Source organism: Nannobrachium achirus, assembly GCF_963921795.1.
Source record: "Nannobrachium achirus genome assembly, chromosome: 11".
NCBI lineage: Eukaryota > Metazoa > Chordata > Actinopteri > Myctophiformes > Myctophidae > Nannobrachium > Nannobrachium achirus.
Genome location: NC_137820.1, coordinates 63,492,314 through 63,517,291, shown reverse-complemented (window position 1 = coordinate 63,517,291; position 24,978 = coordinate 63,492,314). Strand labels below are relative to the sequence as shown.

Here is a 24,978-nt window from a genome sequence, read left to right as displayed (position 1 = left end):
TAGGTGGCTGCAAATTGATTGTGCGGCTGTCCCTCAATTATTGTGAAGTCAAGTCAAACTTTAATTAAATTGTGCACGGTACAATGTACAAACTACAATAAAGATGGCAGCACATATAGTCTGGTGCGTCATCTTGCTTCAAAGAACTAACAAGTCTTGTAGATCTGTTATTTTATTATTATTATTTTTTTTTAAATGTGTGCAAAGTCTTTGAATATTTTTACCCGATTCTATAGACCCGTTTCTTGTTTACAAACATTGAGACTAAATGCACAGGTGACTGTATCATGTAATCAATTCCCACCAATCCCCAAACCTGTTGTTTTGGGGAGCGCGCTGGTTTCATTGGCTAATTTTGGTACCGACCTGCACGCGCATCTAGTTCTTATCAGTGTAACGTGGACCAGAAATGCGTCTATAAATGCAAATCCTTCTTCTAAATCAGTGGGTCTTAAACTTTTTCATGTTAAGGAATAAGGACCCCAAAAAGTACATGTATTTGGCCGTGGTCTCCCATCTAAAACTATGTTGTTCCAGGGACCCCCCAGAAGCAGAGATTTGAGTTACAAAAGTTTGCTTTGAAAAATATATATTCAAAGATTTGCACACATTTTCAAGATAAAAAAAAAATAGCAGATCTACAAGCTTGCAGCGCAGCACTGCGAGCTTGTATATCTGCTATATTTCAATAGCTAAAGTATAAAATAATTCCAGGTCTGAGTGTACCATACAGATTGGTTAAAACCATGTTTTTATTAAATTAAATAAGTCCTGGATTGTAGCTTTCACATGGCTATTGATTTTACTGTATAGTATCCATCCACTGCATTCTTATGAAAGCATTTTCTGTTTGTTTTTCAGGTGTTTCTGAAAGAGGGCGTCTTGATGAAGCTCTCCAGGAAGGTCATGCAACCCAGAACCTTCTTCCTGGTACAGTTCCTTACCTTCTGGGGGGATTCATTCCTCTGGTCATTGTGGCCCTATGAGGGATTCTGTAGCCCAGTGGTTCTCAACTTGTGGGCCGGGACCCCAGGCGGGGTCCCCAAATTATTTTGGGGGGTCTCCAGATGACTGACTTAATGTGCAACATAAACAGTAAACAGTAACCAACATACAGTTTAAGTGTATAGAGGGTATCTGCACATTTCTAAAGTGACAATTTAAGGACTTTTTTTAACCTCTAAAATGACAAATTAAACGTTGGCCAAATTGTCAACTATTAGTGGCAGAAATTGTGAAAATAGTCGATCTACATGCTCACAACGCCTCACAATGGAGGCGTTGTTGGCGTGTAGATCTGCTATTTTCACAATAGAACCATGTTATTCAAAATGTAATGCCTCAACTTAGTGCTCGTCAGGGTGGGGGGGTCCCCAGTTAAAATAAGAATATTTTGGGGGTCACGGCCTGAAAAGGTTGAGATCCACTGCTGTAGTCTATATAGCCTACTGGAAAATACAGAGGGTGAAAAAGACTAGTGTGAAAAATCTTGTATGGGCATTTCTACACTCCCTATGTAAAATTACAACCTTTACAGCATAGATGCTAAAATGTTACAGCATAGACTACTAAATGTGACTACCCCAACCCTCGCCTCTCTCCATTGGCTCCCTGTACATTTTAGAATTGATTTTAAGGTGATTTTATTTATTTATAAATCATTAAATGGGCTGGCTCCAGCATATACAGTATATCTGCGCTAGTTGGACCTTACACCCCAGCTAGGGTGTTAAGGTCCACAGACAAGCTATTGTTGGATGTTCCCACCACTACTTTAAAAAAGAACAGTGGCTACCGCTCTCTCACAGCCACAGCCCCTCGGCTCTGGAATAGCCTACCCCTCCAAATTAGATCTGCAAAGTCAATTGGGACTTTCAAAACTATATTAAAAACCCAACTTTTTTCCCGGGCTTTTAACTCATGGGATGCCCACGAGGTGTCTACGCGTCAATCTCTTTGATGTCGCTGGAGGCCCACGACGTTTTGACGTGTTTACTGTATTTACAGTATTAACTTTAAATCTCACCGTTAGGTTGGGGCTGCGCCTGGATGTAGCCCATTAGCCGCTAGTCGCTTCGAGTCGACGCTGAGAGCATCGCGCGGCCGTTTTTCTCCATATACTCCAATGCATTTCCAACACTGGTCCATACAGAAAGTTACACAACAACATCCTGTCTGCGCTCATGTGACCAAGTGACGTCATGACGCATGCATTGACGCAGCAGGGCCGGATTCAATAGAATGGTGGTGGGCCTGGGCAGCGAGAGGGGATAAATGGGGCTCAATCCAGGGGCACCCGATGTGTTTTAATTGTATCTAACTGTTTTAATAGTCAGTTTTTGCAAATTGCCTATTGTTCCTTATTGTGTTGCTTTTAATTGTTTGTTCCTTGAATTGTTTGAATTGCTTTTGTTTTAAACCTGTACAGCACTTTGATTCAGCTTGACTGTTTGTAAATGTGCTATATAAATAAAGTTTGATTGATTGATTGATTGATTGATTGATTCTGTCCACCATTTCTCCTGCAGTTCAACGACACATTGCTGTACGCCACCCCTGGTCAGTCGGGTCATAATAAACTCAACAATATGCTGTCCTTGGCTGGGATGAAGGTGAATACTTTTTATTTCTGTTCTATGTATGATCTGACCATGACCATGTCACGCCACGTCATGAGAATGTGCACACTGTAACATTAACACATTGCATTTGACTGTATAATAATCAATTCTCCGCTCACAATGGAAAATAATTGCAGGTTAGCAAACCCAACCAAGAGGCCTATCAGAATGAGCTGAACATTGAGAGCGTGGAGCGTTCCTTCATTCTTTCCGCAAGGTAAGAAGAGGGAGAGACAAAAAGGTTATTGTTATGATAAAGGACAATCTGTGGTATTAACGTTCTTAACAGAAATGTCTGTTTAGTTATTTGTACTTTACTTGAGTATTTCCAATACATACACATTAACCACTTCAGCCCTATATACATTTCAGCCATTTGAAAATAGACAATCTACAAGCTCACAATGTGTCGCGATGCAACGCATTGTGAGCTTGTAGATCTGCTATTTTCAAAAGACTTCCTTCCATACATTTGAAAACTTGAAATGTGACATTTAGCATATAAATGTGTACTTTTACTTTTGGTACTTCAAGGACATTTTGAATTCCGGACTTGTACTTGTAACAGAGTATTTCCACATTGCGGTATTGATTATTTTACTTGGGTAAAAAAATAAAAAGTGAGTACTTGTTCCACCACTGCTAGTGAGCAGCACATGTTGTCCTCTTGCTGTAGTTCTGCCACAGAGAGAGATGAGTGGCTGGAGGCCATCTCCATGGCCATCAACGACTACACCAGGAAAAAGATCACCTTTATATCTGGCAAGGCTCCAGAGGAGGTACCGTACAGTACACTATGATCCACATACAATATTAGAAGGAAAGTCAGGACAAGTGCATCTTTGTTCTTCCATATTAGAAAGCACTATTCTGAGGCATGTTGTTGAGCTTGTAGATAGGCTATTTTCACTGAAGAGATTTGGTTTTGAGGGCATAAGGGAGCAGACGTGCTAGGAGAGACCACTTGGGGACCCTAGTCAACTAACTAAATAGGGTTTAAACGGCCGCTGACATATAAAAAAAAGGGGGAAAAAACACCTATTATATTTGCTGTGGGAATGCGCAATAAGCCAATCAAATTCATTTACTGTACTAATGGTTATCCGTTGTTGTGGGGCGGGGGGCAGGGTTTAGCGTGCATTTCATTATGTATCTGCGACAGAGTTTTTTTATGACGCAGACCTGACGCTCTGGCTTGATAAGAAGGCTGAGTAGGACTGTCATCTAATTGCTTTTAATTGCCTTAGGTTACGGCGAACAAAGACAACTCCTCCATGAGTTTAGAGAGAGAAAATAGCCGAGCTACAAGCTCACAACATGCATTTTTCCCGGTCAGGAAGACCATAGTCATACATATGTCCCACGCCGTTTCAAACTGTTTTCAGAGAGACCATGTGACTTACTGCATCATACTATGATAATTACGGGGCATGTCATAGGAGCTTTAAGTGTTTAAAATAATTAATAATAATGATATATTGTAATATACAGAAGAACAGTTACAGTTCATATCAACAGACAATTTGTCCAACTCTCTGTAAAAATGGAAGAATACATGAAAAACATTCTTGGTTGTTGTTTCATATCCAGATAGAACCAAGTGACAGTGCCAGTTTGGGCTCCAAGGCTCCCATATGGATCCCAGACCTGCGAGCCACCATGTGTATGATCTGCACCTGTGAGTTCTCGCTCACATGGAGGAGGCACCACTGCAGAGCATGTGGGAAGGTGAGTCCTGTCACAATTATTACATCATCGCCTGATCGCAATTATTAAATATGTTGTATATTTAAGTTATTTGTCATATCTGCCCGGTGGATTTTTTTGACTAAGAAGCATAAAAGCCAAACACAAATGTAATTTGTATTTATATTGCATAATCCCAAAAACACAATTAAATAGCAATTATTTGAATGACAATCGTCAAGTTAAATGTCAATATCGTGACAGCCCTAGTGCTTGTTTGCAGTATTTAAACTTCTTGAATGGCAATGGCAAAACCACAAACAAATCATGCTTATAATAACAGCCTGCTTGCCAAGTCATAATGAAGGTTTTCTAGGTGTGGCCATAGTTTATTACCGTTGGTTTGGCGAGTGTTCTCCAGGGTGTTATGAGGGTTTACTACAGTAGGTGTGATACAGATTTACTAGGCAGATGGGGGTGTTGCTAATACATCAATATAATAAGCAAGATAATATGTCAGTACATCAAAAACAATATAACAAATGCATAGGAATATCAATCTAGAGAAACAATAACATAAGTAGCAGGCACGTGCACACATACTGTAGACATCAAAGGGGGCTTGAGCCCCTGCCCTTTTATCCGTCTGTAAAAAAGTGCCCTCTCCAGACCATGAATGCAGTTTTTACTATGGTGAAAGAAATGCAACTGCCCCCTGTCCATGCCATACCTGAAGTGAGCATTCAAGAGAATTGCCTTGTCCAAACTCTCCTGAGCTTGAATGCAGCATCTTATGTTGAGAGAATTGCCCTCTCTGTGTAGAAATTAAGCAATATGTAATATAAATAAATAAATATACACATTTTAGTGTATGGGAGGGGCTTACAGTACATGTACAGTATGTATCAACATATTTGTTTTTGTAGGCTAATTTCTGATTTGGGCCTAACTATAGATTAGGCCTAAATGGGTTAAGAATCAACTTCATTTCATTGTAATTAAGATATTCGATAGGAATTTGTAATTTTTTAACGCCACATCTAGCTACTATGTCCCTGAACGTCACATGAAAACCGCTAGCCTAGCCGCCTAGCATAGTGTGGGGAGAGAGGAGTGCTTGCTGTCTTTCGTGACCAACGCAGCTGATTTCTTTACTTGATGAGAGACAGTGCAGTAGTGCTCGTTATATGCACGGTTGGAGAGCCTGTTTTCCATTGAGAGCCCGACTACCTGTTGTATAATCAATAATATCGAAAATAGCCGACCTCCAAGCTCACAAGCTTGGAGGTCGGCTATTTTTAATATTTTCACCAAAAGGCCCTTTTAGAAATTTCAGGCCCTGCCTCTCTAACATTCTCTGCATGCATGTGATAGGTAGACCACGCACCTAATCATTAAAAAAACGTTTCTAAAACCTAAAAATGCTATCTAGCTTCATGTACTGTATGGTCATCAACATTAACATCCATTGCACCTGCAGGTAAAACAGCTGTCCTAATTAATGTTGTGTAAATGACTCATCAGGTTGTGTGCCAGGCGTGCTCCTCCAACAAGTGCTACCTGGAGTATCTAAAGAACCAGCTGGCACGTGTGTGTGATCAGTGCTTCACCACCCTCCAGCTGAAGAAAAGTAAGTTACTGTAAGGTTTCCTCATGCGTTCTACTGGGTAACCTAGAACCTTCCAGTTGTTATTTGTTTTATTAAAGAGGTGGTGCCATAGTTTTGTACTTTTTCTTTTTAGTATGTGTCTATGGAGTTAACATTACTCTAATAGACCCCCAGGTGTGGTTATGTATTCCCTGTCAAAAGGCCCAATTAAAATACACATCTTTAATGACATCATAAAATCATCACCTCCCCTTTTTACCATACAGCAACACTGTGGGTGTGGCTAACTTCAGCTGGGTCACCACCCACCTGAAAACCAGGTATACAGTATTTAATGAACAGGTGGGTGTGGCCACATAAAAAACGTAATTTTAACACTTTCTGTACACTTTTTTTGAAAAGAATCTTCCTCCAAGTATAATCATAATACCTGATGATCATGTTGTAGCGGGTAAAAAAACATCACAGCACCTTGCCTGACTTATAATGATTTGAAAAAAAATGTTTCCATTATATCCAGAGCCACCCCTGAAGTTGTACGTTTACTTTGTAACTAATTAAAAATCGCAAGAATTTTCGAGCTACAGTACATGCTCACAATGCGTCGCAATGCAACACGTTGTGTGCTTGTAGATCTGCTATTTTAGGGGTAAAAAGATATCAGTTCTGGGTTCCCAGAACCCAGGTTAGTTCTACCTCCAGAGCAGGACCCAAAATAGGTTCTGAGAACATCAGCTGAACCGGAGCCGTACAGTATACTGGGTAGCAGTGGCGTGCACAGACATTTTGAGGAGGGGGTGCTCATCAGGGGCGTCAATTGGGTATGGCAGGGGTATGCAGCTGCCATATACCCTGGGTCCAGGGGGGGAAAATAAAAGTTACTTTTAAATATAAATCCACGAATGTCTCTTTGTGATGGTTATTATGTTGTTAAATTACAGTAAAATAACTACAAATGCAAAATTTTATAAAATGGTCACTTTAACTCATCTGCCGCCCAGCACGTTTATAAACGTTCTATTTTGCCCAGCTATTTACCGCCCAGCCCGTTTATAAACGTTCTATAGTCTTTTCATTGTTTTACAATTGATGGTGCTCTCGTGCTGCCTGTGACTTAATACAGTAGGGCAACATCAAAGGGAACCAGGTCATTCACGTGAATGAAGAAAAAAGGTCAAAAAACTGCATTGAAATACATGTTATCAGGCAATCCAAATACAACAGAGAGAGAGGGAGAAAAAGTCTGCAGCTGTTTTAGACGCGACAAGCCAGGCTAGCCAGCTAGCCAGCTGAGGAGAAAAAAGAAAAAAAAAAGATCGGTTGGGAGGCTGGTTGAGATTTGAATATAGGATATTTATAGTTAGAGTTAGAGTTTAGATAGTTGATTGATAGCCTAGAGATGACAGTAGAATTCGTTTAGATTTGAGTGTATTTAGGTGAAGGCACTCTGTATTTATAGTGGGAGAGGAGGACGCGCACACACACAGGGGTGTCACAAGGGGGGAGTGCGAGTGGAAACCCTACACTACTAGGGCCCAAGGTGGAGGGGACATAATTATTTTATACTTTAGCTATTGAAAAATAGCAGATCTACAAGCTCACAGCGCGGCACTCTGCGAGCTTGTACATCTGCTATTTTTGAAATCCCCCCTATGAAGAACAATCATGGGGGTCCCGCAGTGAATCCTTGTGGCCAGGGCCCAGATTTTGGTGGGACACCCCTGGCCACACGCAGCAAAACAACATCCATCCATACGACACGACACACAATGAAAAAAACGGAAAAAACCAGGGTCCTACCTGATACACTGTCACCTCCTCCCCCCCAGTGCACTCCTGGCTCGTAAAGATATTCCATTGATAAACAAACAGTCTGCTGGCTCGTAAAACTATAATCCATGTGGCTAAACAACAGTAAGGAAAATGATCCAATGGTCCAGCAAACTTTTCTCTGCATCGATCTGAGTTTCCGTTAGCTAAGAAATCACGTGACATAACACAGGCAGGGGCGTCAATTGGGTATGGCAGGGGTATGCAGCTGCCAATGCCATACCTTGGCTACAGGGGGAAATAATAAAAATGTACTTTTCATCGTGCCTGTTGCTAAGGTATGGCAACATGCCTGGTGACACCAGTCATGTTGCCATACCTTAGCTTGTTCTGAACTGACGCCACTGAACACAGGGATCAGCTGGGGGGGCTCGTCTGTGTGTGTGTGTGTGTGTGTGTGTGTGTGTGTGTGTGTGTGTGTGTGTGTGTGTGTGTGTGTGTGTGTGTGTGTGTGTGTGTGTGTGTGTGTGTGTGTGTGTGTGTGTGTGTGTGTGTGTAAGCACTTGGTTTCATTTACCCTAAAATGTCATGGTTTCATTATCTGAGAAATCACGTGACCTTCCTTGTTGCTTGAGACATGCGCGTGCATGTGAGTGTGAGTGAGTGTGTGTGCGTGTGTTGAGTGAGCACACAGTACCACAGCGCCATCTATTGGCTTGAAACTAAATAAGCGACTTATTCATGCTGGTTTCATAAAAAGGCTTTTTTTAGGCTTTTTTATTCAAATTAGCCCATGTTGGGCCAGTACAGTAGTCACTTAAAAAATCAGGGAAAAATCAGGAAACAACATTTAAACCCCATTTATTTATTGGTAAAAGTATATTTCTTCATCTTTCCATCGGTATACTCCATTTGTTCATAGCTAAGAAACACATTTTTTAAATATTCATTGAAAATTAGTCAAAATGCTCCAAAACCCTGACATGTTTTGGAAGAGTTTAATAAAAAACGTGGGGCAGGCAATGTGTTAAGAAGGTATTATAATTATATTCTCCACACTTTTATTCTCCCCATCTTGACATAATGGTAAATTCCCAGGTTCTGCAGGTCAGACACGTTTACTAACATGCCAAGTTTAGCTGCACTTAAACAACCGTTCCAGGCTGCCATATCCAGCCCAAGAAACAGTAGAAACCTGTGTAAAAAAAAACTGACAAAACTCGTTTTTTTTCCCCAGACATTGTGAAAATAGCCGATCTACATGCTCACAACGCCTCGCAGCGCGAGGCGTTGTGAGCATGTAGATCTGCTATTTTCACAATAGAACCGTGTTATACAAAATGTAATGCCCATTTTCCATGAGGACTCCCATCTTTGCCATACCCTAGCTTTTGCTGAACTGACGCCACTGGTGCTCATGTGAAAAAAGCAGGTCCCTGCTGGGTAGTGTATGGAAAGGAATGCAGAGCCTGTCACGGCACAGCACGGTTCACTTAGTTCTTGTTGTGGAAAAGAGCCATAAGCATGGTGAATGCACAGCACGGTTCACTTAGTTCTTGTTGTGGAAAAGAGCCATAAGCATGGTGAATGCACAGCACGGTTCACTTAGTTCTTGTTGTGGAAAAGAGCCATAAGCATGGTGAATGCACAGCACGGTTCACTTAGTTCTTGTTGTGGAAAAGAGCCATAAGCATGGTGAATGCACAGCACGGTTCACTTAGTTCTTGTTGTGGAAAAGAGCCATAAGCATGGTGAATGCACAGCACGGTTCACTTAGTTCTTGTTGTGGAAAAGAGCCATAAGCATGGTGAATGCACAGCACGGTTCACTTAGTTCTTGTTGTGGAAAAGAGCCATAAGCATGGTGAATGCACAACGGATCCCAACAGTCCGTCACACATTCATATTCTTTGATGTAGTCAGAGACACACCAATGGAGACGGTGTTTTGATCAAACAGACAAATCGCTGCTGTCGGGAGGAAACCATTATCTTACCCATAACTACCTGTCAGGGGCGGCCTTAGTAATCTGGAGGCCCGTTTCAAGAGCTATCGATGAGGCCCCCCCACGCCAATGCCAGCACACCCAGGCCACAGTAGCCACGCAACAATCGCACACAGAAGTTGACTTATAGTCAATGACTGCCTGCTATTTATATATTATTATTATATCACTACATAATGTTATAGCTTTGACCTAAATGGCGTTATATTAACAAGGTTATATGATTATTAAAAAGTGTTATACGTGTGTTGCAAGTTGAACAAGGCTTGCTGGCTAGCTCTTGGAGGCCACCTGGTGGCTGAGGCCCGTTTCAATTGAAACTGGTGAAACATAGCTAAGGCCTCCCCTGTGTAACCTGTTACTTTTCAGTAACCCACAAACGGACAATCTTTTGTGTGACACTCATATGACAAAGTATTAAATGGGTCATTCATGTACTGTATGAAGACAACATAAAAAGAGCTATTGAGCTATTGTCTGGTGCCCGACAACTTCAAAATCCAAGATGACTAAAGCCGTATTTTCACAATTCATTTCTCCAGGTGAACAAGCACAGGCCATGGCTCTGTCCCCTGGTAGCAAGTCTGCCTTTGCTTTCACAAGGAAGCAGAAGAAGATACCCGCTGCCCTCAAAGAGGTGACTGAAGCCTGATTTATATGCCCTCGCACAACGGTGCCATGCACTGAAAATAGTCAGCATAAATTAGACCTGCTGACGCTCTGGCTTGATAAGAAGGCTGAGTAGGACTGTCATCTAATTGCTTCTAATTGCCTTAGGTTACGGCGAACACAGACAACTCCTCCATGAGTGGTTACTTACAGAGATCAAAGGGCAATAAGAGACAGGTGAAGAGGCTGTGGTTTGTCATCAAGGACAAGGTCCTTTATACATATGCCGCCAGTGAGGTGAGTGAGTTCCCCTTTCACAGTATTTATTTACCCATTCAGAACGGGTACACATTATTGTGTATCATTATTTTATGCTTTAACTATTAGCAGATATACAAGCTCACAGCGCGGCACCGAGTGCCGCGCTGCGAGCTTGTAGATCTGCTGTTTTTGAAAAATCGTGAATTTAGAATTTTGACCCGATTCTATAAGTGTCTTTTGAATCCTTCTAAGATTTTTTGAGAAACCTATGTTTCTATGTCAGCAATCTGGCCAGCCATCGTCAAAGAAAAGGTCCTTTTCACTTAACTGGAGCTCAGTTAGTCAGATCTTGAGAGACTGCTATGTCAGTGGTTCTCAAACCTTTTCATGTCAAGGACCCCCAAAATGATATTTATTTGGCCACGGACCCCCATCTCAAAATATTTAGTTCCTGGGACCACCCAGAAGCAAAATTTGAGTTACAAACGTCCGCTTTGAAAATACATAATTATATTCAAAGATTTGCACACATTTTCAGGACTCTTTCAAAAATAGCAGATCTACAAGCTCGCAGCGCGGCACTCGGTGCCACGCTGTGAGCTTGTATATCTGCTATTTTTCACTGGTTAAAGCATTCAATAATTCTAGGCCTAAATGGGTTAATTACACAGGGTTTTACCATCATGAAAACCCCAAATGAGGTAGTGATTAGTAAAAAATAATACGTTAAAAACATGATGAAGTTTTAATGGCCATGATGTTTTTATGTTTTGAATCCTTGTAGGACGTGGCAGCCTTGGAGAGTCAACCCCTGTTGGGGTTCATGTTGAAGGAAGATTCGTCTCAGAAGTTACAGTTCAAGCTTTACCACAAAAACACGCTCTACTACATTTTCAAAGCTGATGACATCCAAACAGCCCAGAGGTACATGCCATTACCTTCCTTAGTTCATATGAACACATAGTAATTATCATCGTTCATCATTTGACTAATGCTTAATTCATTTGTTCTAAGCATAATGTTTCTATTTCTTTTACAGATGGATCGATTCGTTCAAAGAAGCCACAGTTCTTTAACATAGTCTAACATTGGTCCATTTTATTCCACTTGTACCCTCTCTGATTGAAATGAACTGAGGATTTGACTGTGTGCAGACAATGTGTGTAATGGATACTGTAGTTGAGCAGGGATTTTTACCTTTGCTTTAAATATGTTGTGAATATGTTATGTTTAGAGTAACAATATAAAACAATTTACCTCAATCCTCTCACACAAACCAGCAAAACCAATGGGAGACACTACCAAATGAAAGACTATATTGAAGTGCAATATATAGTTTTAAGCCCATTTACCTACCTTTGTTTATGTGAAGGCTAATATAGCACTGTTGCAGGGTCATATTCTGGCCATTGACGCTATATCTACCGAAGGGCCTTCAGTTCATTTATTTATGTACAGTTTTGATACAACTGGACCATGTTCAGCTCTGTTTTAGAGAGCTGGGTCCTGATTATGTGTGACACAATAATGATTGTCTTTCCAACATTATTACATTGATATGACCTACGGTATGAACTTTATTTTTATGTTATTGATTGACTCTATATATTTACCAACATTTCTAGAAGGCAGTATAAATCATTTAGATATTTTTAAATTGTAATAATAACTTTATAACAACTCTAGTATCATTAAGTAGAGGCTGTATAACCTTTAGTGTTAGAGTTATGAACACATGCACGAGAAGAGACTAATCCTGATTGTGAGAGATCAATTCAATTCAAAGGAGCTTTATTGACATGAGAAAACAATCGTTTACATTGCCAAAGTGAGATCAGTATATAAGTATATTTAAGGCTTTCTGGAAACGTGTGCCACTGAATACCTGGACAGATTTATGTAGTCTCACACTGTAGTGACAAAAGACAGACTTTGTTGCACTTTGTATCTGTTCTTTTTACCCAGATGTTCAAAATATACAAGTATATACAGGTATTAATCATTCTCCCCAATGATCGCACACCACACAAGCCGTGTTGTACAGTATCTTGTGTAAATAGGATTTTAGAGAGGCGCACAATGAAGCATGTGATGAATCTGAAGTCATGTGTCTTTTTCTATTTACTTTTGTAATTTTGATTTATTTAGCTATAATAAATATTGTTTTACCGTGTGTCATTGTCTTGTTGTAATTAGCCTAATGTTTTCTGGGTTTCATAATAAGTCCAGTATCTAGGAGGAACAAATGATTGAAGTGTCAAATGTTTTTTTTATTTACCAATATACTTGGAACATGTAACATTTTGTGATTGAAATGATAAGCAGTGTGAATGTGTAATTCAAAAGAAAAGTAGAAAAGATAAAACCATTCGAAAAATAAAAATGAAACTAAAAAAAGAAAGATATTCAAAAATTATGGAACTATTTACACATTGCCCTTTTCTCATTTCAATTTGCCAAGTGTCAAATGTCACCTGTAATGTACAGTATAGGAGAAGGGGTTTATCCAGTGAAGTCTAAAGAGAGGCTGAACAACAACAAGGGAAGTGCACAGAACAGTATGTTGTCCATGTAATCCATTAAGATGATTACCCTACTTGCAATGCCCTCACGGCCCACCAGTGGGTCCTCTGACTCTCAGATTGGGAATCACTGACCTAAACTGTTGGCAGTGTGCCAAGCATGTTATACTTTCTGTGTTGCCTTGCTCAAGGACAAACCTGATGTCAGTGTTTTCAGGCAGTGTTTCTCAACCACTGTTCCCGGATGACCTTTGGTGTGCCCCTGAGAAGGGTCAAGTGTGCCCCTTGAAACTGCTCGAAAGCCGGTATTGTATTTATCATTTTAAAAATGGCGCGAGGCGTTGTGTGCTTGTAGATCTGCTGTTTTCACTACTGTTGTGCGACAGCCTTGTATGATGAAGCAGGGCTTTACTTTGCGAAGAAACGTACACATTTGAAACTTGGAGATACAAGGTTTCTTCCCGACACTGACGATATTTACACCCCTGTATTATGTTGGTGTGCCCATGGATTCTTGGGACATGAAAAGTGTGCCCAATCTGCCCATGCAGAAAAAAGGTTGAGAAACACTGCCCTAAACTGTTGGCAGTGAACAAGAATATAATATGCCAAGCATGTTAGCCTATACTTTCTTTGTTGCCTTGCTAAAGGAAAAAACTAATGTCAGTATTTTCAGGGCACCTACAGTTGTTTTTGAGCCAGTATAATAGTTGTTGTCGGATGGAAACCTTGTATGTCTGAAACTGTTGTCTGAAACCTTTTTTTATTATCATTTAAATCAGTTAAAGTAGTGAAAATAGCCGATCTACAAGCCCACAACGCCTCGCACCGTGAGGCCTTGTGCGCTTGTAATCTTCTATTTTCACTACTCTTGTGCAACACTCTTGTATGATTAAGTAGGGCTTTAATGAATGAAAGAACATACTATTTTGAAACTTGGAGATACAAGCATCCTGACAGTGACGATATGAACAATACTTTATGAATCACATATGTCTATTGTCCTACATTATGCCCACACTGTTGCGTGAGCACATGTTGGCAAAGATTCAAGTTGCGAGGGATAAGCTCTATTACAGCTTATCCCTCTGGGTGACTTGAACCGTTGCTTATACAGTAGGTGCTGTATAGTAGGTGCTTATACAGTAGGTGCTGTATAGTAGGTGCTTATACAGTAGGTGCTGTATAGCCTGTAAGCTGGGGAGGATTGGATCAGGACTCGTTTGTGTTACGTGACAGGTATTAAGAATAGATCCCCATACTGCCAGCATGTAGTGCCATGTTCTGACACACGCACACAATGTAAAAGCAACATGGCATGTATTTGGTCAATAGTGATGTTCAGTATGGGACCCAAAAAATAGAGTATAATAATGTTCCACAGTGCCAAGGCATGTTATTGAACAGTATGGTCATTAGGGCATTCACGAATAGTGATTTTTAGTATTCGAATTGTTCGACCTCAAAGTATTCGAACAGTCGAATATTCGACAGGACTGGCCAAACTGTCAAATATTAAGTAAGCAAGAGACAAACATTGTGAAAATAGCCGATCTACTCGCATGTAGATCTGCCATTTTCACAATATTTATCGGTGGAACCGAGTCACATTAATACCTACAATTCTTGTCAGGGTGAGGGGTCCCCAGTTCAAATAAAAATAAGCGAATATTCGACTTCGGTGAACAACGTCGAATAGTGACTTTGATATTCGAATATTCGAATATTTGGTGAATGCCCTAATGGTCATATTTGTGTCTTTGAGCAGTTTTAATCCTCTAGCATACCACCAGCTATCCTGAAAGGAAGCCATATCATTACAATGTTTAAGACTTCTTCTCCCGCAATTATTATGTTGTGGTGTCTTCTTACATGTCTGTCATCTGCCATCATTAACCTGCTGTACGTGGCTCTAGCTGTACCCCAATAGTGGTACTGTAATGTGTAATAATAATCATGTCTTGAGATAACGTGGGCAACTGACCAGACTTCCCTTCTCCTCCTGCTGTAGACTAAAACAAACTCACCCTCCTTACCCTGTAATTCAGCCTGCCATGTACATTGAGCTGTTTTGTTTTTGCCAAAGATTACCTGATTGATCGTTTTGTCGAGGAAACACTGAGCACTAATAGGTCAGAGGAGAGGATAACCTCTCTGTGACATCAAACGACAAGGCAAAGGACATACAGTAGAATGTTTGAGACTGAAGATCAGTTCAGAGCACTCTTGCTCGTCCAATCAGACTTTCTTCTTCGATTAAAGATGAGGGCAACTGGACAGTTTTCAATAAAGAAGTCTTGTCAATGGAAGGCCGACCATCCTGACTGAAAGCAGTTTCAGACTGAAGCTACAGTCTGTCCGCACCTGTCCTGTCCCCTCTTCTGTCCAAGAGCAGAGGACCCTGTCCCCTCTTCTGTCCAAGAGCAGAGGACCCTGTCCCCTCTTCTGTCCAAGAGCAGAGGACCCTGTCCCCGCTTTTGTCCAAGAGCAGAGAACGCTGTCCCCTCGAGAGCAGAAGACCATGTCCCCTCGAGAGCAGAAGACCATGTCCCCTCGAGAGCAGAAGACCATGTCCCCTCTAGAGCAGAAGACCATGTCCCCTCTAGAGCAGAGGACCATGTCCTCCTCTTCTGTCCAAGAGCAGAGGACCATGTCCTCCTCTTCTGTCCAACAGCAGAGGATCCTGTCCCCTCTTACTGTATGTCCAATATGCAATAGCAAAGGGCCCCGTGTCTTATCCACTTTCTTCTGTACCATAGCCAGAGCCCTGTGCAATCCATGCATGAATCATCCATGCATTCTCTGTGGTGTCGGCAATAGAAAGGCAAACGTGTCGTTTTTCAGGCTCTGATGAGTCTCTGACTCTCTGTTTCACGACTCTTTCGTTTTCAAGTGATGTTTGAACCACCTACTGGCAGTGTCATCTAGCTTCATAAAGTCCATGATCCAGACTTCCTTCTGGGCTCCCTCCATAAACTCTTGAAGCGTAATCGCACCTGAAACAGGAATGATAAATACCATATTAATATTTTTGTTTTACATTAATTGGTTCCATCAATGTAATCCATCGATATCAAAAGGTCGTTTAGTAAAACAAGCTAACAGACTAGTGTCAAATTAATCTCAGTACAGGAGTATGTCTGCAGTACTTTAATGATTGATTGAAAACTTTATTAACAGGAGTATCACATAGGAAAAGCACAGGACAGTACAGTTCAGATACAAGGTCTACTAATAGGATTTAAACCCAAGAAAGCACAATGGCTTGTTAGCAGTGCAATTGTTGATTGTTGTTGATTGTTTGTTAGAATACATTTTAAATAGCTCTATAGGTCTATGTTCCGATAGGTCTATGTTCTGTTTAGTTTATAGTGTTTATTAAGGGACCTATTGCTTCCCAGACGGGTTCAGTGGAAAACAAAGACTTACCATCATGGTTTACATCTACCAGCTCAAATATTCTGTCACAGATGTCAGTCGGTGTCATGCCCTCTAGATTACGGTTCCTTTTAATCTTGTAGAGTATCTGAAACATAAGACAATCCATCAAAAATCAAGTGACAAAGTACTTAAATATAGCCCATAATTACATCCACAGCTGTGTTGGAGGTATGTCCATGATCACACACGAAGTTGTGAAGATTCCCTCAAATTGTCAATATAGTCATATACAGTATACTCTACATTAGGTGTGTGTGTGTGTGTGTGTGTGTGTGTGTGTGTGTGTGTGTGTGTGTGTGTGTGTGTATGCGCGCACGTGTGCACATGCCTGCGTATGTATGTTTTTGTGGATACACCTCCAAAACAGCAGTGGAATTACTATATTGATTGATTGAAAATGTTATTGGCCAAAAATGGAGAACAGTACAAGTATAGTCAATACAATAAAAAATGTAGTACAGTACAAGTACAGTTAAACAACCTGCCTAAAAAAGGAACATCCCAAATAAGTCCTTTTACAGTCTTTTTTACGTTGGAAGTCCTTGGTATTCAATACATGGACATAACAAATAGCAAGCAAAGAAAACATTCAATATGATCGCATTTATAAAACACTATATGTACAGGATAAGGGAAACAAGTGGGTGGGGCTAAGGTAAGGGGGTGGGGGAGTGCTCACTTCTCGCCCTAAGGGAGAAGTGATAACTACCTCCACCTCTGGCCTCCTGAAAGGTGAGTTTTCATGCAGGGCCGTTTTGAAGGAGGCCAGTGAGCTACATGTTTTAAGGGAGGTAGTCAAGGAATTCCACACCTGGGTGGCAGTGTTGCAGAAGGAGAATTTACCATTCTACAAACCCATAAGAAGTCTATCTTATGGGTTTGTGTTATCAGATCGTTGTGTGCGCTCCCTCTGGTGTTGTGGCTGTCGCTAACATTTTGGAGATGTTTGGTCAGATATGCTGGCACTGAGGGGATGGAGGGCAGATTTGCATTTGACTATTTTGAAAGTCAATCCCATTTTTTGTTGTTTGACCCTGTCTTCAACACTGAGCCATCTTACTATCATGTTTGCTTTGATTCCAGATGTGCATGTTGGCTTGGCTTCTACATGCAGTTTGCAGTCTTACCCTGATGATGCGTTTGACTTCTTGTCTGTCCAGTTTTCCGTTCCCGTCTCGGTCGTAAATTTTAAAGGTCCACTTCAACCTATCTTCTGGGCGACCCCTTAGAACCAGATGGCATGCAGCAACAAATTCCATGAAGTCTATCACATTGTCCTGTGGGAATATTACCATCATATTAGCAATATCTCTGCTTTTCATATCTGGCGGTTTGCAAAATTAGCATCAGACAGACAGACACACACGTGCATGTGAGCACACACACACACACACACACACACACACACACACACACACACACACACACACACACACACACACACACACACACACACACACACACACACACACACACACACACACACACACACACACACACAGGCAAATGAAAATTAAAGTGTATAATATCTTAGGTAGTAAAAGAGATTATAATCATGTTCACACCACAGAGGGGTGCTGTAGTCACATTTTGTTACTGTACATGAAAAGGTATGTTGAGTTTATATCACATCACAGCACAGGAGAATAATAATTAGAAAGAAAGAGCCGCTCAGTGGAGTGCAAATCTCTGCCAGGAGACATGGCCCAATAATTATACTTGTAAAAAAGCATTGCAGATGCCATAGCACCCCAAATCATAACTGACAGATGAAACTTCCCACTGGACTTCAGTCAACTCTGACTTCAGAAGGTTGACATTTCTCTATTATAAATCCTTGTTTTGAGTGGTCTCGTGTAATATTGTAATATTTTGAAATATGGACTTTTGATATTCATGAGCGGTATGCCATAAAAATTAAACATTTTAACAAACAAAAAAAAGTTTGGAATAATTCACTGAATGTGCAGTGTATCTAGAATATATGAAAGTTTCAAGAAACATATGAATGTTTCAAGAATATTTACTTTTACAAAATATTCTACTTTTCTGAGATTGATCTGTAGGTCTCTCTATCTCTGTGTATGTGTTGTACGTGTGTCATACAATAGGTATGCAGGATATGTTGTCATGTTTATTATGTTGGTGTTAGGGCATACATGGGCAACTGGCGGCCCGGGGGCCACATGCGGCCCCCACCTTTACTTAACGCGGCCCTCAGATCAGAATACTGAATATATTATTGATTTCAGCTGTTACAATTGCAAACATGAACTGCTTTAATTCTGTCTATATTAGTAGCTTAATGACCACTAGTAGGCTATAGTAGTATTAAAATAAAATAAAATAAATTATGTCCAATGTATTTGTAATCAGGTTCATAAAGTTAACATGAGTATATAAATACATGCGTTTGAAATTAAATCAAAATGTTACATTTCAGGATTCCAATTAAGAAATAACAAAAAATAATTCAGGATTCGAATTTAAAAGAAGCAAAAATAGCCGATCTGCTGCGATGCGTTTTGAGCTTGTAGATCTGCTATTTTTGCTTCTATTGTATGCAATACTAGAATGGCAAAGTAGGATGTAGCAATATGCAATGTGGCCCTCTGGAGTGAAGGTGGAAATATAGTGGCCCTCGCCATCATCAAAGTTGCCCACCCCTGTGTTAGAGGTTGGTCTTGCGCCTGTCATAGGTATGCAGTCTCTCTCTCTCTGTCTGTCTCTCTCGTAATTGCAGTAGTAATAGTAGTTAATAGTAGTAGTAGTATTTCCTACCCTATTAGTATCAAAGGATCTGAAGAGAGTCTCCATGTATAGACTCTCCTCTTCAGAAGAGCTCTGGATTCCAAACATGTTCCTGAACTCGTGAAGGTGCAGAGCTCCACTGGGACACTTCTTGATGAACTCTGAGTACAGGTTCTGGATCTCCTGCAGCTCCACCGGCTCATCGTCGTCATCATCTGCTCCACTCTGTGTCTGACCCATGATGATGCTAGCACACGCAGCCTAGATCCACTCCGTCACCCATCCACTGCTGTAGTGTTCCTAACCCAGTCACTGCAATGTAGGACGTGTAGGCCTGTTAGACTAGGAGTAAGGAGACAAAAAATGGCACAAATATTGTCGTTCAACCACTGTGACCACTGACTGAGCCACCGATCTTTAAAGCAGTGGTTCTCAACCTTTTCAGGCAGCGACCCCCAAAATAATCATATTTTAAACGAGGACCCCCACCCTGACGAGCACTAAGAGTTGAGGCATTACATTTTGTATAACGGTTGTATTGTGAAAATAGCAGATCTACGTGCTCACATTCTCTGCACTCCCTGCGTTCATTTGACCCTAAACCTTTGAAGACTGAATATATGTCCACACAAACTTGACCTCATATTTTGGTTAACCGTCAGGGAGCAGTTTACTATGAAAACCTCCACCGGCCGTCCGTCCGTCCGTCCGTCGGTCGGTCGGTCGGTCGGTCACACGTCACACGTCACACCTTTGCCCTGCTCATATCTCCGCATCAGTATATAGGGCTTGTTTGTTTATTGTATGACATCACGCCACATCATCAGCTGTGGACTCTGTGATGTCATCGTATCGCATCAGTATATAGGGCTTGTTTGTTTATTGTATGACATCACGCCACATCATCAGCTGTGGACTCTGTGATGTCATCGTATCTCCATATATGGCCATCTCCGTATATGGAGATATAAGTCGTCCATGCCCAAGTATGGGCTGGTGAGGTCAGACTTTGTGTGATGCGTAGGTTATCTCCATATATGGAGATTCAACATTCCAGGCAATGCTCTCTTCCCTGGTGAGAATTGCCCCTTTATATAGGGCTTGTTTGTGTATTGTATGACATCACGCCACATCATCAGCTGTGGACTCTGTGATGTCATCGTATCTCCATATATGGCCATCTCCGTATATGGAGATATAAGTCGTCCATGCCCAAGTATGGGCTGGTGAGGTCAGACTTTGTGTGATGCGTAGGTTATCTCCATATATGGAGATTCAACATTCCAGGTGTAACTATGGCTACCCGTATGACGTGAGAGGTGGAGGTTGTGATATTTGTGGAGATAAGCGACCAACGGTCGCTTATCTCCCGACTAGGGAGTCTTACTGGTATATATATATAGGCCTATATGTATAGATCAAAAAGTTAAATTAAATCATACAGTATTTTATTCTCCTTTTTTGAGTATATGTTTGCTCTTAGCCACTAGGATCTATTTACTAAACCCATGGAGACTATTTTAAATGAGGAACCCCCCCCCCACACACACACACCACCACCACCCTGACGAGCACTAAGAGTTGAGGAATTACATTTTGTATAACCGTTGTATTGTGAAAATAGCAGATCTACATGCTCACAACGCCTCCGTGAGCATGTAGATCTGCTATTTTCACAATTTCAGCCTCTAATATTTGACAATTTTGTCATTTTAGAGGTATAAAGTTAAATCACTTTAAAAATGTGCAGATACCTTCTATACACTTAAACTTTATGTTGGTTTGTTTACTGTTGAGTGAGAAAACAATGTTGCACATTAAGTTAATCATATGGGGTCCCGACCCACAGGTTGAGAACCCCTGCTTTAAAGCACTGCATGCACAACAATGGCCTATCATATTAATCGTTTTGTTCAAATAAGTGAACAAAACGATATGATATTCCCATAGCATTCATTTCTATAGTAGCCTATGGCTAGACTCTAGATACAGTCGTTCGGTAACATATAGGTCACCCCATCCAGCTCATTTGTAAACAGTAAATAGGCTACATTTCCATGTCAGGATACAAATGTTATTATCCAATAATTAGAGAGAACTCTTAAGATAGATAGATAAAGGACATGTTGAACTGGAACACGTCACGTTTAAGCTGATCATTGATCTTTGTGCAGATCTCTCTCCTGATGATTGGATGAAATTGGTATCCCATTCTCTGTTAGAGTGGAGAGATGGGGAAACCGTTGTTATTGAACATTTACTCTGCAATGATTACCGTACTATCAGAGTATAGAGATTTAACTTTTCATTATTTTATTTAAAGAATGAAAAAAATCACACCCGATGTGAAGTGAGCGGTGGTCGTGCTTGCATAACGTCTTCAGACTAGGATTTGAGTCTAGGATGTACAGGCTATGCTACACACACACGTTTTGCTATGGCAAAACTCTGAGGAAAAAGGCTACAGACATACGGCATATGACATCACTAGACAAACATGATGCTACGTACACACATTTTGCTATGGCAAAACGCTGAGGAAAAAGGCTACAGACACACGCACAGCCACTCTATGGAGCGGTTTACCACCGCTCAATAAAATCACTTATACATCCCCTTTAACCCGTCATATTGAATCTTCAAAAAACCTAAATCCACAAATGCACCCGCTATAATCCCAGAAAAGAGACCCCAGCATGGGGGGAACGTTTCGCCAAAAATAGCCGAACTACAAGGTTGGCTATTTTTGGCAAAGAGATTTGGTGTAGATAGGAAAAAGCGGCCCAACTACAGTTTTACTATACAAAAGTAAGAATCTAGGGTTTAAGTTGTTAAAAACAACATAATAAAATGTAATCGTATGGACCCTTCAATACAGGAGGTAGTGCACAAAGCTTCAAGGTCATCTGCATTACAACCATCTATCAACCTTTCAGAGCAAAACAATAATAGACCAAAAGATCACAACACATTGGGAGCATATATAGATCAGCTATTTTCACAATTTTGGACAGATTGTGGAAAATGTAGACAATTTAGAAATGTTTTTGAAAGAGTTTGACCTATGGCCTATAGTGACATACCCACAATATAGGGATGCTGGGTTGAAAGTTGTTAAGCAACATTTTCTTACCTTTTCCATAAAACAGCTTCAATTCAGTTGTAAGATAGATTGTATCCACATTTAGTATCAGAATGTTTCCACCCAAGTCCATGGTACGTCGTTATTATCTTTGTGCCATCTTCATTTAGTTCCAGTCCAGTTGGGGCTTGTATAGTCAATATAGCATCAGTCTGATCTGAAAGTTAATAAATTGCCTTTTAAATGAAAGCTTAGAGAGTTTGCAAGAGGCCTATTGATCGAGTGTCTCCCTGTAGCTTTCTCTGTAACTATCTTTGAGCTGTAGGCTGACAGCGCTAATCTGTGTGATGTAAAACTGGGGCTGAATTACCAGGGAAAAGATAGAGGCAGTTTAAGACCTCCAATCCTGCTTTAACCCCTCCTTCACACCACAGCAGTGTATTTATATATCCCTGCTGAAAGTCAGGCATGAGCACACATAGACATGAAAGGTGGCTTGAGCCCCTGCCCTTTTGTCGGTCTGTAATAGGTACCCTCTCCAGACCATGAATTCCGTTTTTACTATGGTGAAAGATATGCAAATGCCCTCTTTCCATCCATGCCATAGCTGAAGGCAGCATTCGAGAGAATTGCCTTCTCCAAATTATTCTGAACTTGAATTCAGCATTTTGTGTTGAAGAAATTGCCCTCTCTGTGTAGAAATCCATGCTGTTATGCCACATCTCCAGTATTCACTTGATTACGCTTAGTTCAGTGTGGTATCAAGTACTGAAAATAGACGACCTCCAAGCTCACGACGTGTTGTGAGCTTGGAGGTCTGCTATTTTCGATATTTTCACCAAAAGGCCCTTTTAGAAATTTCAGCCCCAGCCTCCTCTCTAACATTCTCTGCACGTCCCTGCGTTCATTTGACCCTCAGATAAACCTTTGAAGACCCTAACCCTAACCTTTGAATATATGTCCACACAAACTTGACCTCATATTTTGGTTAATAAATCAAGGCCTATATATAATATATATATGTATAGATCAAAAAGTTAAATTAAATCCTACAGTATTTTATTCTCCTTTTTGAGTATATGTTTGCTCTTAGCACTAGGATTTACTACTACTACTACTACTACTAAAGGCCAGACAAGCAGGAGAAAAAAGAGGAGGTAACGGATCTGATGAGAGAAAGGAGGATTATTAACTTGTGATTTGTGTTTTGGCCTCACTGGTCTAAATACACCATCTGTCCCCAGGTGCCCTGAGAGCTCCATAAACAACCTCTTAGATATGGTATGGACTGAATAGAATAGAATAGAATAGATGGGTGGCCTTAAAGGAGTAGTTCACCCTCAAAATGACTTTTCATATTGATTACTCAACCCATGGAGACTTGAGTTCAATAATATTTATTTTTTTATTTTTGTCGCATAAGCCAATCATTTGATTATAATAAATGTACCCCCATTGATTCCGGTTGGAGACCTATAAATGTATTTGGGTCCCCCATCCGGAATCAATGGGCCTACAAAGAGTCTCCTCAAATTATTGGCTAAATGCGACAAAAACAAAAAAATATTATTGAACTCAAGTCTCCATGAAACATGTTGGTTATAACATATTGGTTTATGAAAACCCAAATATTTCACCATTTCAGCACATGCTTGCTCATCTATTCTGTACCATCACACAGATGCCTATAAAATATCAACCAAACCAGCATAATTCTGTCTAATGTGCAGGGATACTTGTTGCATGAAGAATGCCATGACAACTAGGCTTACCTAATAGACCCTGAACAATATGAATTGAATTTAACTGAATCTGTGTGCATATATATTTTTGAAGCGGTGAAAACCGCTTCCAATGAATGGCTTTGTGTGTATCACGCCCATATATGGTCATTTCAGTCCAGAATGAACAGGCTTTTTCAAAAACAGAATGTCCGTTTAATTAGCCTACCATATATGGTGATCTCAGTCCAGAATTAACAGGGTTTTTCAAAAACACAAAGTATGTTACCTTATGTCCATATATGGTCACTCCAGGCCAGAATGAACAGGTTTTTCCTGTCCCGTACGTGTAAAATATCAATCCAGAATGAATAGGCTTTTTCAAAAAGCAAAATGTCGATGTCCCTCCCGGTTAGAGGATTGGTCAAGCTTCACATGATAATTTGGCCTTCAGGGTTTAAAATATGTAGTAAGCCACAAATACATTCAGAATAGAGGTTTTATCTGTCCACCGCTTCACTTCGAACCGAGGTTTGATTTTTTGAAATCATTGTCGATATTATATTACAAAAGAACCATCTGGTTCCATTTTGTTCCATTTGTTATGGGGGTCCTTTACTTGAAATTAAAAGGTTTGAGCATTACTTTACCCAGCTTGACCCATAAGAGAAATTAGAAATACTTCACTTTTTTGGGTAATGTTTAGACATAATAATAATTAAAAACAACATTTAGGAAACAAAGAATTAAAGGACCCATAAACAAATTGCTATGATTGTATTGTCCCAAGTCCGACCATAGAGGTAATATATAAGGGTCCCGACCCACGGTTTGGGAAAACGTGCTCTATGGTTGCACCAATCCACTGCGACGCTGTGCTGCCGCCGTGTGGCCGGAACAC

At 40.6% G+C, this 24,978-nt stretch overlaps 2 protein-coding genes across 2 annotated transcripts in view; one reads left to right on the top strand and one right to left on the bottom strand.

Moving 5' to 3' along the window:
• LOC308294530 (FYVE, RhoGEF and PH domain-containing protein 6-like) overlaps nucleotides 1–11,636 on the top strand; it is a gene marked incomplete at both ends in the record, with an annotated part of 57,906 nt that extends 46,270 nt beyond the window's left edge. The window contains 10 exons of the mRNA XM_080737263.1: nucleotides 862–930; nucleotides 2,529–2,612; nucleotides 2,759–2,838; nucleotides 3,298–3,400; nucleotides 4,212–4,349; nucleotides 5,832–5,937; nucleotides 10,233–10,327; nucleotides 10,468–10,596; nucleotides 11,345–11,484; nucleotides 11,600–11,636. Coding sequence (XP_080593389.1) covers nucleotides 862–930; nucleotides 2,529–2,612; nucleotides 2,759–2,838; nucleotides 3,298–3,400; nucleotides 4,212–4,349; nucleotides 5,832–5,937; nucleotides 10,233–10,327; nucleotides 10,468–10,596; nucleotides 11,345–11,484; nucleotides 11,600–11,636 — 981 coding nt within the window. The remainder of the gene's footprint in view (nucleotides 1–861; nucleotides 931–2,528; nucleotides 2,613–2,758; nucleotides 2,839–3,297; nucleotides 3,401–4,211; nucleotides 4,350–5,831; nucleotides 5,938–10,232; nucleotides 10,328–10,467; nucleotides 10,597–11,344; nucleotides 11,485–11,599) is intronic.
• A 4,317-nt stretch (nucleotides 11,637–15,953) lies between these two features.
• Nucleotides 15,954–19,514, bottom strand: guca1g (guanylate cyclase activator 1g; the record flags this gene model as incomplete). The annotated part of the gene is made up of 4 exons (XM_080737262.1): nucleotides 15,954–16,078; nucleotides 16,512–16,608; nucleotides 17,651–17,800; nucleotides 19,305–19,514. The coding sequence occupies 4 exons, from the start codon at nucleotides 19,512–19,514 to the stop codon at nucleotides 15,954–15,956; spliced, it is 582 nt and encodes a 193-aa protein (XP_080593388.1).
• Between the last annotated feature and the right edge of the window lie 5,464 nt (nucleotides 19,515–24,978).